The sequence below is a fragment of the Gadus macrocephalus genome, chromosome 14, assembly GCF_031168955.1.
Source record: "Gadus macrocephalus chromosome 14, ASM3116895v1".
In the NCBI taxonomy this organism is placed as follows: Eukaryota; Metazoa; Chordata; class Actinopteri; order Gadiformes; family Gadidae; genus Gadus; species Gadus macrocephalus.
In genome coordinates, this window is record NC_082395.1 from 1,671,818 (window position 1) to 1,687,048 (window position 15,231).

The 15,231-nt window shown below is 47.2% G+C and overlaps 2 protein-coding genes across 2 annotated transcripts in view; one reads left to right on the top strand and one right to left on the bottom strand.

The window, feature by feature from the left end:
- The window catches only part of aldh1a2 (aldehyde dehydrogenase 1 family, member A2), a 20,548-nt gene extending 16,397 nt beyond the window's left edge, over positions 1-4,151 (bottom strand). Inside the window, exon 1 of the mRNA XM_060071257.1 lies at positions 3,974-4,151. Within this exon, the coding sequence (XP_059927240.1) occupies positions 3,974-4,096 (123 nt within the window). The 5' untranslated portion in view covers positions 4,097-4,151. The remainder of the gene's footprint in view (positions 1-3,973) is intronic.
- Positions 4,152-6,215: 2,064 nt separating this feature from the next.
- Positions 6,216-14,378, top strand: aqp9b (aquaporin 9b). The gene is made up of 6 exons (XM_060071294.1): positions 6,216-6,481; positions 7,122-7,248; positions 9,046-9,183; positions 9,387-9,505; positions 10,528-10,745; positions 12,908-14,378. The coding sequence occupies exons 1-6, from the start codon at positions 6,380-6,382 to the stop codon at positions 13,068-13,070; spliced, it is 867 nt and encodes a 288-aa protein (XP_059927277.1). The 5' UTR covers positions 6,216-6,379; the 3' UTR covers positions 13,071-14,378.
- Positions 14,379-15,231: the final 853 nt, after the last annotated feature.

Genomic DNA, 15,231 nt, shown 5'->3' on the forward strand with positions numbered 1-15,231 from the left:
ACAGTATCCCTTAACCAGAGCATGTGTTTGATGTGGATCACAGTGAGATGGTAGTTTTGAAGTGAAGAACAGCAGAACTGCAGGTCAGCTCTGCTCCGTGGGGCCAGTGACCCACGCGGTGAGACGGGGCCATAACTTACAGCCGGCGGACAGGGCCTAGCACTGGGGGCCCGGGGCCCCATCTGTACTATCTCAATCAGTGACAGATTGATGGGCCCTCATTCACCCGGTCTGAATGGGCTCACGATGACTTTACTCTAAACACCCTTCAGAGACAGGTACGGGAACAGCGTCCGTTCACAGAGAGGGCGTCTTTATCACGCAACAATGAGAGCCCAGAGTGGGATACCGCTGGTGAATTCAGAAGGCTGGAGGGACAAAACATGGAAGAAAAGACTTTGCATTAAACTACATCTGAATTACGAGGAAGATGGTTTCCACCGACATTTGAGCGTAGGCCTGCTTATCAGTGGACTTATCTTGAGATAATAAGTCCAGTTTAAAGTGAACCCTTCTTACATTTCTACAGAATGCTTCCAAAGTGTGGAAAGGAACACATCCATAACCAAAACAAAGCTCAGCACAGTTCCTGTCTTTTAAATATAAAGTTAATAAAGGACGCCAGCATGCTTCTGGTCCTTTGTTGGTTAAGGTTTAACAAACTTAACTTCAGACATGGTTTAACTTAACTGAACTTAACTTCAGACATGATCATTGAGTGCAATTTTAAATCCACCGGCCACTTGGAAAGCTAGCCCAGTTTTTACTATAGTTCTCTAACAATGCCAGCAGGCAAAAAAAAGACATAAAACTAGAAACAAAGAATATAAAACAGTTTTTACCAAACGACGGCTCCTTGTATTCTCAACAGATTCAGCTAACACTTCTCACCTGGCTCTTTAGCCATGCTAGTAAAATGTTTTTGTGCACGGTAAAAGCAAGCCAATGGCAGCGGGGTAGAAAAACACATTAAATAAAGAATGATTCTACTTTTACTTTTGGCCTAAAGAAAGTGCAGTCGTAATAAAGCACGGGGAGATATGACTGGACCATTCAGAGAGCCGCCGCGCGCACAATACATGAATGCACGATGTATAGCTCCACTGTCACCCTCACACAAAGTGTCTTTGACGGTGAATAGTTCATGACTGGGTGAAAGGGACAAGGGGCAAGGGCCTTAGTGGGACGCTTTCTTAATCTCAACTCTCCTCCGGTGACGATGCAGAGCGGTTAGGTAATGGGCTCGCCCCCGCGGCCTGCCTGGGCATTCTGGGCAAATTATTGTCCTGCGTTCCCCTACTGGTAACCCAGCATGCTAGATGCACACTGATATAGCACTACTAACGAGAGGACGAGAGGACGAGAGTAGCAGGCCAGTCCTGTAGCCCAGAGAGCGGCAGCGATCGGCCGCAGAGTGTTCCCCTAGCAGGTAGTGGAGAGACGGGGTGGTGAGGGGGGGCTAGGCCGGGGGTACCCATAAATCAGGCCCTTCTGCCCCTCACATCCACAGACCTGCTGCTGGTGGATCAGTCCTACATTCCTGAGGGGGTTAATTCCCAGAGTCTACCCCCAAAAGGTCCCCCTCCCCGCCCAAACACCTTTGTGTTCCAGAACTACGGTACAGAAATATGAATGATTTGAGGCCGGAGACGACGAAGGGGAGAGAAGGAGATTCAACATGCTAACTTTCTCTGATTGGTGGTGGTGTGTGTTTGTGTGTGTGTGTGTGTGTGTGTGTGTGTGTGTGTGTGTGTGTGTGTGTGTGTGTGTGTGTGTGTGTGTGTGTGTGTGTGTGTGTGTGTGTGTGCGTGTGTGTGTGTGTGTGTGGAGATGGGGGGTGTAAACTATGTGGTGTATCAGCAATACAAAGTGCCCTTTGCACTTTGGAGATATTGGGAGTCCATTCTAGCAGTGTTTATAGCACAGAGTGAACTTAGGCTGTGAACTCTCCTCTGCCCTTTACACTTTCCCTTATAACACGTGCAGCTATATCTCTACTATATCCCTGCAACATAACAAAACATGCCACGCAACGTGACAATGGATTCTTCCATCATGAACTAAGAACGTAAAACTGAAAACACAATTAGAATTACTTAACATAACACATAACACTAATAATACATAACACTGAAATGTTCAAAAACACACAAAATTATAAATAAGAACTGCAGCTAATGTAAAGTGTTTGGTACATCTTCTGTAGGGCAATATACTACGATATTCCCTTATACATTATAATTAGGGGGGACATTTTAACTCTTTAAATGTAGATATAGAAATATGAATTTGTCCATCCACCGTTTCCGGCCCACAAATAACAGGGTCAATTAAGTAATTAACTAGGCCTATTAGTCTATATATATGTATATTATAATGTAATTAATCCTAATTTACAATGATTTGCTGTCCATACTTCTATATACGTTCCGCATGTTTAATTGATTTAGTATTGTAGATAAAACCTTAAAATATAACAGGAGCGAGAGGTATTCAGCCCCTCGTTTATTGTTTTATCTCTGGTGTTAAATCCAGGCTATAACCTACTTACGCGCACAAATTGCCGTGGAAAAAATATTTGGTTAAAAGATAGAAACGTCTGAAGGGACGTACGGCCTGTGTTTGGTTAATAGACATAGGTGGGTTGAATATAATGTAAAATAGGTGGGTTAAATAATATAATATACGAGGGTCAATTATAATATAATGTAGGCCTACATCGCTAGGTTCAATAATATTTAGGCCTACGTAGAATCAACGGCCGTGTCCCGTTTTAAAAAAACTAAATCTGGCCCCCTACAATTCTAATATTTTATATAACAAACGATATTGCTAATTAATTAAAACGATATCTTACAATTAAAACCGAGTCTGCACAAAGAGCAGACGCAGAAACCGAAAGAACAAAGTTAACCAAGAGTCAATCGAAACCATAAGATAAGATAATAATTAACCTAAGGAACTTAGAGGTTCAAATCTAACCTTAAACCTCAAACCACGGTTTGTCGTGCGGTTTGCACTTGTTTCTTTTCATTCCGTTGGACACTTGGAATGTAAAATGGGAAATGTAGGAATAAAATTAAGTCAGGAATATAATAAAATAACTTTCCGGACAATAGAAACAATCAGACGTTTCTCTCCGCTTCTCTCTTATATGTTTGGATTTACATTAAAAGTGAGTTCAAACAGAAAGACTAAAGTAACAACCGTACACATGAAATATAACAATCCAAACAGAATATGCAGAATACTTAAATGTCAGATTCCTCATCAGATTTCACCAGAACTAATTAAGACTAAACAAAGCGAAATGGGCCTGCAGCCTCAACACGACTTATCCACTGGAAAATGCATATTTAATATACATTTACATCTAATATCATTAACAATGTTCAACCTTTATACCAACACAACAGAGCCCTAGTGCAGGACTAAGTAGATATATGCGTAAAAGCCGGGATTAAAACCCAACGCACGAACCAACCAGTAAAGGTTTGTGAACTTGGGAACAGACAGACTGGGAGCACTGGGAACAGACAGACCGAGCGCACTGGGAACAGACAGACCGGGCGCACTGGGAACAGACAGACCGGGCGCACTGGGAACAGACAGACCGGGCGCACTGGGAAAACAGAGACCGGGCGAACTGGGAACAGACGGACCGGGCGCACTGGGAATAAACGTACCGGGCGCACTGGGAACAAACGTACCGGGCGCGTCACCAGAAACTAACACGAAGCAGATCAGAACCGAGCAGCGTACTCTGTACCGGCTGTACCTGAGCAGCCACAGGTTGGACACACAGTGGAGATCATCAACTGCGCTGAACCACAACACAGCCAGCAGCAGACATCAAACGGAAACACTTTCAACCGGTTTGACTTCGCTTTAGGAGAAACCCCTCCGCGCACCGACGGGAGTCAACGGGAGGCGCCGGAGGAGGCGGGGAGGGAGACGGGACCGGGGAACCGACCTGGGTGTGCTTGATGTCCGGGTTGGGCAGCGGGGAGGGCATCAGGTGGAGCGAGGCCAGCAGGGCGGCGGCCGCGTCCGCGCTCTGCGCATCTCCGGGGAGGTCCTTGGCGCTGGAGGTCATGACGTCTGATAGGACCGGTGCGTAACGGCGGCTTTAAGGAGGCTTCTGGTCGGGACTTTGGAGTCCCGGCTCGGTTTATAGCCAGGTGTCTGTCGAAGTCCGTTTTGATTGGGCCGAGAGAAAGAAGGGCTGTCCTTTTGGAATACATTTGTGCATTTACATAAAGGACTCGGATCTGAGGAGGGGAGACACGCACCCGACCCACACCCCCACCCTCACCCCCCCTTATCATTATTATTATTAATGTAAGACAGTAAAATAATAGCCTTTCCAAAAATATAATAATGTAAAATGTAGTCATGTGTCGAATGTAAATCAATATGACAACAGACATATTCCTCACTGGGTTTAAATGCGGTTGATTAACGACGCGGTTGTTTGAAGCGGTCGATGCTTGGTGATCAGGGGCCGCAGTGGGATCAGCGGGGACCGCGAGGGGCCGTTTGGTCGGGGACACGAGCGCGACCTCCCGCAGGTGATAAATCCTCTTCACACCTTTAAGGTCTCAATAAACATCGGCCCAATTAACGGGATTCAACATGCAGGAGAAACACGGAGCGAGTCTGCAGCGGCGCAGAGTCCTGTTGGAGGCAACTCTGTGTTCACTACTGAACACAACTCTTTATGTTAACTACTGAAATCAACTGTTTATCTTCACTAATTAACACAACTCTGTGTTCACTACTGAACACATCTCTCTATGTGCAGTAGTGAACACAACTCGATATGTTCACTACTAAACGCAACTCTATGTTCACTACTGACAACAACTCTTACACTACTGAACTCAACTCTTCATGTTCACTATGAACACACCTCTTTATGTTCAGTAGTGAAAACAAATCTCTATGTTCACTACTGAACACAACTCTGTGTTCACCACTGAACAAAAATCTGTGTTCACTGAACTTTAGTCGTTCCTTATTGGCTCCATAATGCAGGCTATGCTCTAACATAACGGATTCGACTGAACTTCAAGGTTGTAAAAATAATACAGGAAACAGTGTTTAAAGTGTAGTATAGTGGAGTATATAGTGTAGTTTAGTGTAGTATGGTAGGCCTATAGTGTAGTGTGTAGCATAGTGTTGTATAGTGGATTAAAGTGTATTGTATAGTGTAGGGTAGGGTAATGCAGTAGTAGTGTACTATATAGTGTAGTATAGTGTAGCATAGTTTAGTATAGTGTAGCATAGTATAGTGTAGCATAGTTCAGCATAGTGTAGTGTAGTATAGTGCAGTATATTGTAGTATAGGTCTAGTGTAGTGAAGTATAATGCAGTATAGTGGAAGTTCTCAGGCCAGTTTCTATTCTCCCATACATTCCCAGTATAACCATGGCGAGATAGAGACCGTAAGAGAGCAGGTATATGCTGCTGGGACAAAGGGGTGTTGGGTCCGAGCCCATCATTTACACATTCCCCTGGATGCGTTTTCTCCGTCATCACGTCAACCTTTCTTCACAGCAGGATTGACACTCTGGAAGTGTCTGCTTCACATCAAAGAAGACATTGACATTGATTAATGTGAAACATCCTTCCCTTGTCGCCACACTTTTTCACAAAGCAAAGCAAACGGAAGATAAGACCAACTGGGAGATGGGGTCGGATCTTATTCCCACTCCTGAAATGTGTTGACCGAGCGCCCTCTAGCGGAGGACCAGAACGACCACGGATGTCTGCAGGCCAATAGTTCCGCTTCTTATTAGTTTATTAGGTAGGCCTAAACAACGGGAAAAAAAAATCCGACTCTATTGATCAAATGAAAGGTATTAAAGGGATTTAACCAGAGAAATCAAAGCAATTAATTGTATTTTTTTTTATAATGCCTAAGATATTTTATTTAAATAAAATGCCATATTGTCATGATTGTTTCTTGTCTGGTTGTTTTGGGGTACTACCTCTGGATTGAGACGGTTCTATTGGTCCCTTTTCAAAACGGTACAATTGTGATCATTGATTTAAATATTGTATCGGTCTACAGGCTATTTTCTCAATATGTTATTATAATATATTATAAATCTGAGCATAATTAAGAAACATTTATATTTCTGACGAGATTATTTATTCCTGGAATCCACGGATCTTTTCAAACGGCTCCACAACGCCCTGCTGTGGTTACCACGGGAACCGACCCGAGGAGAAGAACGGATTAGTTGCACCATGCAGGAGCTCCGAGTGGGAGGAGGCTTCCCTCTCCGAGGTCGAGTGGACAATTAGCAGGATTCACCCTGCAACACTGTTCTGTACTGACACAGGAGAACAGCACCCAGACCCTGGACTCAACATGGGACACGAAAGCATGACCAAAATCAAGGAGAAGTTCTCCCTGAAGCACGCCATCATCAAGGAGTTCCTGGCCGAGTTTCTGGGGATCTTCGTCTTAATTGTAAGTAGGCTTCCTGTACACCTGCTGTCCTGCTGTCCGTCCCAGCCCGCTGAGGGGTTGGAGGAGGATGCCACTCTCTGTGGGACAGAGTGGCTCCCACATATCAAATAAAAATGTTCATAATTTCTAAAAACTTCCAAGCAGTGATAGTGTCCGACTGCTGCGTCTGATCAGCTTCGACCACTGCGGGGGAAGTAATTATAAATGATGAGCATTTTTATTTAATTTGCACACTCTGACAAAGATAAAAACTCTCTTAAAGATAAAAGTTACTGATGTGATTAAAGTTTCATCATAACATTCAAACTTGGGAAATTGTGAACAGTTCAATTCTGAATGTATAGTAGTATGCCTATCAATTAACCTGTTATTAACACTTCTCACTAAACTAGCCCATCTAAATAATATGATATGGGTTAAGATTCGTTAGGGTTAGGAGCTTTAAGGAGATGTTAGGGTTAGATGTTAGGGTGCTTGGGCGCAGCACAGCATTAAACACACGCAGGTTTATTCGGTGCGACATCAGTACTGATGACGGCAGTGTTTTCTCCTACTCTCCATGGGGGCAAGAGGCTTGTTTGGGAGGATCTAGTGTGTGTTGCCGATCGGCCGTAATGCGTGTGCTTATCGTCTCCTGTAGCTGTTTGGCTGCGGGGCAGTGGCCCAGGCTGTCCTCAGCAAGGGGGCCCTGGGGGGGCCCCTGACCATCCACATCGGCTTCACCCTGGGGGTCATGATGGCGGTGTTCGTGGCCGGGGGGGTGTCTGGTAAGCTCACCACCGCAGCGCATCTTGTCCAGCCCTCTGAGGTCCGGCCCTCGTCCAGGGAGCTGGGAGAGAGGTACAAGGCGACGGTTCTACAGCAGGGCTCGGAGCTGATCGGCCAGGGTTCAGGGTTCGGTTGTTCGCTGGATTGTGATTTAAGGGGATTCTAGCGTCCAGTCCCGTTTGTTTTCTGTGTGTCTCTCACATGGCAGCACATCAGGCAGCTATACCGTTATGTGATAAGGTCTATCAGAAGGCATCTACATATGTTTATATACACGTTGACCAAAGGGTCACGTCTCTTCTTCTATGAAACAATGTAGGGCAAGGAGATACGAGGGAGAGCGAATGAGAGCCGTAGGGGTTTTTTTTCTGTGATAAAAAAAGATATTCCATGTAATATATATGCTCTCCGTGTGTACACATGTGTGTGTAATGGGCGGTTCATCTATAGGCTCGCTGGAGCGGTTCTGCTGCATGACTGCCCTCTCAGCGCAGTGTAGTGGAGGGTTCAGAGGAACTCCCTCTTCCTCCTCCTCCTCCTCCTCCTCCTCCACTCTCTGACATCTCTGATGATGATCACGGTATCAGACTAATGAGCTGGACGGGGGCAGGGGTCCTGGGGAGGGGGGGGGGGGGGGGGGAGGAGAAGAAGGGAGGGGGACGATGAGGAGGGGGAGGAAGACGGAGCAAGAGGAGGAGGAGAAGAGGGGAGGGGGACGATGAGGAGGGGGAGGAAGACGGAGCAAGAGGAGGAGGAGAAGAGGGGAGGGGGACGATGAGGAGGGGGAGGAGGAAGGAGGTGGGAAGAGGAGAGAGGAGGAGGAGAAGCAGGGAGGAGGGCGAGGGGTTAGGTTATGTTCCCGGGGAAACGTGCAGGAGGAGGAAAGACTTACAAAAGGCCTGCTTCCATTTTAATTGACGGCCCCCAATAAGTGTTACACATCATGGCCCCTCCAGTGACCCCGCCGCCACACTAAGCACATCCAGATGGTTTGTGTCAGGTTGGATCTGGACGGGCCTTTTGATGGTTTGTTGTTGTGGTCAGGGTTTGAAGACGGCTGAGGCATTAGCTGCGGCTGATAGCCCTGCTGGGGTTATGGATCTGCCTTTCAACGCACGCCGTTCAATGCATGACATGGAAACAGCCATCACGTGTCTGCACCAATTATCTTGATTTATCTTCAAATCATAGAATATGTTAAAGATTATGTACATTTTGTATTATAAAATGTATTCATATATTATGAGCAATATATGTAGCACCCATCTGACAAATAACATAAGCTTATGGCTCTGGTACTCTGGTAATATTACCATCCTCGTTGTAGGACGTAGGAGAGCAGGTGTCCTTTGTCTACCCTAACATGATCTACCCTAACACATGCTCTGAGCTCTGGTCATTGAATATTACCATCATCATGTATGTAGGGGAGCAGGTGCGTGTCTTGTTGTCTTGTGTCCTGTCTCCTGGTGTCTTGTGTCCTGTCTCCTGTTGTCTTGTTTCCTGTCTCCTGGTGTATTGTGTCCTGTCCCCTTTTGTCTTGTGTCCTGTCCCCTGTTGTCTTGTGTCCTGTCTCCTGGTGTCTTGTGTCTCCTGGTGTCTTGTGTCCTGTCTCCTGTTGTCTTGTGTCCTGTCCCCTGTTGTCTTGTGTCCTGTCCCCTGTTGTCTTGTGTCCTGTCTCCTGGTGTCTTGTGTCCTGTCTCCTGGTGTCTTGTGTCCTGTCTCCTGGTGTCTTGTGTCCTGTCCCCTGGTGTCTTCTGTCCTGTCTCCTGCATCACCCTATGCTGTCCCTCCAGGCGCCCACGTGAACCCGGCCGTCTCTCTGGCCATGGTCCTCCTGGGGAAGCTGCCGCTCAGGAAGTTCCCGGTGTACGTCCTGGCCCAGTTCCTGGGGGCCTTCGTGGGCTCCTGCGCCGTGTACGCCCTGTACTACGGTGAGAGAACTGAAGACCCTCACCCAGGGTGGGGTTGAGGCCAGAGTTTCCTGCACGCACACCTTTTTACGTTTTCTCAATTTCTCACACGGCCCCTCGTTAAGGAGTGTGTAACGATGACATGAACATTCTGTTCATTAGGAGGGCTTGGATCGCAGAAGATGCATCCAGACTGCGTCATAGTGAAGTACTTCTTTTCCCAGATGCCCTGATGGCGTTCACCAACGGTGACCTGATGGTTACCGGGGACAACGCCACCGCCAACATCTTTGCTTCGTACCCAGCGAAGCATCTCTCCACTCTCAACGGCTTCGTGGATCAGGTACGCAGGAGATGATTCCTACCTGCTGCAAAAGTTTATGATTACATTACAGTCAAACAAATTATATTGACAGTTAGTACGCATGAATTGTGGACTGAAATAGTGTCAAATTCAACCAGACAAAGCGTATATAAACGCGCTTCACACTCATGTGAGCACTGGAATGATATTGCATGAAATGGAGCAGAACGGGGTGTGCCAGGGTGTTGAAGTGTGTAATCCAGTCCTGCATAACACCATCTGTGACTATTGAGCCAGGCGGAGAATCTAAGAATTCATTTGTTGGTTTGACTAAATACATTTTTGAATATTTCTCTTTTACTATTAAATACACAGAACTGAAATCTACTTAGCGTCAGCATCTTTCACAGAAATCATTGTTCTGCATGGAAAAGTGTGTTTTCACATGAACCGACCTGGGGCGGGGGTGGGGGGGGGGGAGTATCTTCAGCTGTCCCTTAAAGCTTCAAACGAGGGAAGCCCCCTAATACTCTGACCAGGGCGGAGGTCATGACGGACGACTCAGAACAACAGACCCGTCACCAACCGTCACCCAGCATAGTTTTTGAATATCATCCTCCACGACCAAGAGTTGAGCACACATCTGAGAGCCACACTCACATGGGGTTTGGTGTGTTTGTTTGCAATTACATTTAGGGACGCTTTTATCCAAAAGCGACTTCCAATTAGTGCATTTGTCAGAAGAAGGTGAAACAACAATAAATCGCTTTCGGTGCAGTAAGGATGTGCATAGAACCAAGTGCCAAGCACTAACCATCACTAGGTTAACCCGTTCCCCGTACACAACAGAGACAGCTAGGAGAAGATGCTACACAATGCTAAGTACTGGTTTTAAGTGTAAGGACGTACAACGTTCAATAAGTGGGTAAGAGGGGGGGGAGGGGGGGGTAAAGGGGGAGGCTACGCAGAGGCCAGGAGGTGACCTCTGAACCCATGAGTCTTGATTCTTTCGCGGGAGCTGGTCCGCTGCTCGTCTTAATCATTGATTGATGATCGGCCAGGTGATCGCGACGGCCGCCCTGATCCTGTGCATCCTGGCGATCACCGACGCCAAGAACCTGGGCGCGCCGCGGGGGATGGAGCCGCTCTGCATCGGCCTGGTCGTCATGGCGATCGCCGTCTCCATGGGCTTCAACTGCGGCTACCCCATCAACCCCGCCCGCGACCTGGGACCACGCCTCTTCACCGCCGTGGCCGGCTGGGGGCTGGACGTGTTCAGGTACCTCCCCCTTTACCTCGTCCAATCACACACCGGCTGGACGTGTTCAGGTACCTCCCCCCCTTTACCTCGTCCAATCACACACCGGCTGGACGTGTTCAGGTACCTCCCGCTTTACCTCGTCCAATCACACACCGGCTGGGCGTGTACAGGTACCTCCCGCTTTACCTCGTCCAATCACACACCGGCTGGGCGTGTTCAGGTACCTCCCCCCCTTTACCTCGTCCAATCACACACCGGCTGGGCGTGTTCAGGTACCTCCCCCTTTACCTCGTCCAATCACACACCGGCTGGGCGTGTTCAGGTACCTCCCCCCCTTTACCTCGTCCAATCACACACCGGCTGGGCGTGTTCAGGTACCACCCCCTTTACCTCGTCCAATCACACACCGGCTGGGCGTGTTCAGGTACCTCCCCCCCTTTACCTCGTCGAATCACACACCAGCGGGGCGTGTTCAGGTACCTCCCCGCCTTCACCTCGACCAATCACAAACAAGCTGGACGTGTTCAGGTACCGCGCCTGCTCCCCTCGTCCAATCACAACCCGGCCTGGAGTTTGAATTGAGGGCGACCTACGGGGTGCTCTGGAGGCCGTGTGATGGTCTGTAGATGAATCCCCTCGCTGCTGCCGGTTCACTACCAGGGTGGGGACTCAATAAACCGCAAAGATAAGGGGTCTCTATCAGGCGTGTAAAGCTGAGCTCTCTGGACAATCTGAATCAATAATTCAATCTGAGGAGCGTTTTGGTAAAGGGGATGTGGGCAACGTGAGCAAGATTCTCTGCATATTGATATCAAATATTCAGTGTTTCAGAACCACAATGGGGATAGCCGTCACACATCTCTTCTTGCTCTCCGTTTGCCGTTGTTACATCATAGAGGCGGTTAGACTCTTACAGTCAGACCAGTAGCAAAACATCACAGAGGAAAGTGGTGGTATCAAACCAATATAGAGGCTCACGTTGAGTTAATGGACTTTACAGAGCACTAACCCTGCAGAGGAACCTCAGCCATCAAGGGTCAGACATGTTGATATGTTATATGAGCTGAAGTACCACCATTGTAAAAGCGAAACACAACATATGGCCTGAACGAATTAGAGAAAGTTATAGAGTTATTATTATACATATCGTTAAATGATTCTTCCAAACCTCTGAACTCATCCTGGGAGATACAGTTCAACCCGTCCTCAGCCTCCAGGTCTCGGCAGTCCCACGTCAGCACAGATTACAGCACATACATCGTATGAGTTACGTGACCCTAATGCACACTTAAGCCTTCATCCCAGCACGGTGTTCCTCCCACCACCTGACCCTCATCACGAGGAGGATAGGGTGGGCTGGGAGGAGAGGAACACATTCGATACGTTAGGGCTCGCCGTCCATGTTTAACTACAGCGTGTCTGTCTTGGTTAGTGGTCCGTGAGAGAGTCGGAGGGCGTGAGGACATCCAGGCCCTGGCTCTCGGTGGATCCTCTTCCCGCTCAGCTCTGTGTGGGCGTCTCTCCGTTCCGCTCTTGGCCGTGGCCGTGGATTAGAGCCTTTAATCCTACGGCCTCACTCCGGTGAGGTGCGTCAGACTCGTTTGTGCCGCGGTCAACGTGCTCAGAGACTTGTTGACACTGTCCCCGGAGGCCGGGGTCACCCCACGCTGCACCCACACTTTAATCTGTCTGTCAGGTGTGTCAGCTCATAGACAGTCTGTCAGGTATGTCAGGTCAGAGACAGTCTGTCAGGTGTGTCAGGTCAGAGACAGTCTGTCAGGTGTGTCAGCTCATAGACAGTCTGTCAGGTATGTCAGGTCAGAGACAATCACTTTGAGACGGGGATTCTGTTGTTAGTGCAGCTGGCTGAGCTGACTGAGGGGGCACTTCCAGTCATTAATTATCGTATGTAGTATCTATGGTATCGGGTTAAGGATGCATTAAAGGAGATTCACGCTGGAAAGGAAAATTGGTACCGGAAAAGAAATCTCAACAGAGATTAATGACAAATGTGTTTGTGTTTGTTTGTGTGCGTGTGTGTGTGTGTGTGTGTGTGTGTGTGTGTGTGTGTGTGTGTGTGTGTGTGTGTGTGTGTGTGTGTGTGTGTGTGTGTGTGTGTGTGTGTGTGTGTGTGTGTGTGTGTGTGTGTGTGTGTGTGTGGTTCTGCCCTCCACCCCCAGGGCTGGGGGGTGCTGGTGGTGGGTCCCGGTGGCGGGCCCCATGGTGGGGGGCGTGGTCGGGGCCTCGGTCTACTTCCTGCTGGTGGAGCTGCACCACTCGGAGCCGGACGCCCCCGAGGAGACCGGCACCAAGGACAAGTACGAGATGATCACCGTGAGCTAGACCCCCGCGGGGAGCTCCCCCCCTCCCCCCTCACCCCCTCCCCCCTCACCCCCTCCACGGAGGGCACACCGTCCGGGGGTCTTCTGCCCGTTGCTCCCTCGGTGGTACGGTGACGTTAGCCGGCAGCTGGTGTTCCTCCCGGAGGACGCTCCGTCTAATCATCGGAGCACATCGATCAGGACTAGATACAAACGCATCGAGCCTTTATATTAAAAAGATATTTAATCAATACCCTCTTGACCTTTTCTATCTCTTTCTGAACGAATCAGAGTTTCTTACTTTCCGTGCGGGGGGTGAGATGCACGATAAACGAACTCGGACGTCTCAGTATTCTGTGTTTAACTGCCTGATTATCTTTACCTTGGAGCATTGCCAAGTTGCTTCATCGTGGGATGAATATATATATTATTGTATATCTATATTCAGTATATAAATCGTACACACGGGTCAAAATGCCAAGTATGTGAAATAACTATTATACATGTTTGATAACCAGTATATTTTGGATGTTGTAATATATTGCTTGTCTAGTAAAGGGTGCCCCCATGCAGATAAGCAGTTTAGTTGTTTTTCTATATTTAAGATCCATCAAAGTGGACGCATTGTAGTGTTTATGATTTACGCTTTTGTCTTTGTATTGGTGTCAAAGTATTAGACACAAAAGATTTCCTGCATTTGATCAGTATTATATAAGCACAGTCAAGACAATCTACTGTATTATGTTTTTGTATTTGTTTGCATTGTGGATGTATTTTTAAATATGGACAGTTAAAATAACACTTTTAAATTGACTGTTACAATACATGGGTGGATCGATGGGATCCACACATGTTTAAAGATACACTACAAACTGATTTACTATTCTCACTCACTGTAAGTATGTTTTAAGAGCTTTTATTTTTGTGTTATTAGGAAGAAGAAGCCTAGCTTTCGTTCATCTTACAGTAGTTGAAATCCGTTCTGAGTTGACTGCACCTGCCTCTGTACGAGCAGACATGGACTGAGACAGCTCCAGGCTCATTCAGACCAGCCTTTGGGTTAGGGACTCCGTCTTACCTCCACAACAGGTGAGGCGGTGGAACACTTCTCCATGGCCAAGGACCTTTGGAAAGCGCCGTTTTGTTGGGTTGTTTCCAAGCCTTGCCTTCTGCTGCTCTTTGCTGATCTCTCCCTGAGTCTCACAACGTACCTAAAGAAGCTTTAAATTCATAGCGTACGTTAGCATTTACCCTCACCACCCCTTTGTCTGTGAATGTAATCATGTCCACATTGAGAAGATATAACCAGAAATAAATGTTTATAAAACTATTGACGTGTGTTGTATTTCATTATCAATGCATGTGCCAACCCTCTTAACACACACACACACACACACACACATGCACGCAATGTCTGGGCACACACACACACACACACTCGCACACACAGACACACACACACAGAAAGTCTGTTTACTGTCTATATTTACTCACATTGCAGAATGAATCTCTCTTATCTCTCATTAAAATATAGCATGTGTGAGACAGAAATGCTGGGGCATTAGAGGTAATAAATTATATATAATAATATAGTCATGCAGGAATCTTCATACAGGTTTTGGCTTGGGTGTACGAGGACTACGTTGTCTATGAATGACATCAAAGACATTGTCTATGATGGCATCGACATCTATTTTCCATTGGAACACTTTGCCTGGGACACACAAACAAACGCACAAAGACAAACACACGCACACAGTGTGTTTGTGCGTGTTCGGAAAACCAAAGGTTGTTTTGGTGTTTGTTCTAAACTGTCAAACTCCAGACCCGACATCACACATTGAACACATCAACACATTCACTGCACGGCAGTGAGGATTCTAGGAATTTACCTTTTGTTTTTACACATAATGTGTCACGAGGAGAAATGCTTTTTGTGTACACAAAATACAACATTGAAGATTGCAGAGGGAAGTTCTAGTATCTAGTATTACACTGACTGAATGGCTGAAACACGCAGTGTGGTCAAAGTCACTTAGACAAATGCCAAAATACAGAAATAGCACTTACTTCATACCACAAGTTAACATTTAACTTGTGCTCCGTTTGAAACAGAGCATTTCAAATCACAGAGTTCAATGTTAGTCAGCAAGTCCTGCCAGAATCCCCCTGCACTCATAAAT

Bases quoted from the DNA above. Each gene is read 5' to 3' on its own strand.
- aqp9b (XM_060071294.1), top strand. From the start codon at position 6,380: ATGGGACACGAAAGCATGACCAAAATCAAGGAGAAGTTCTCCCTGAAG. The intron at 7,249-9,045 runs GTAAGCTCACCA...CTGTCCCTCCAG, and splicing joins CGTGGCCGGGGGGGTGTCTG to GCGCCCACGTGAACCCGGCC. The intron at 9,506-10,527 runs GTACGCAGGAGA...ATGATCGGCCAG, and splicing joins TCAACGGCTTCGTGGATCAG to GTGATCGCGACGGCCGCCCT.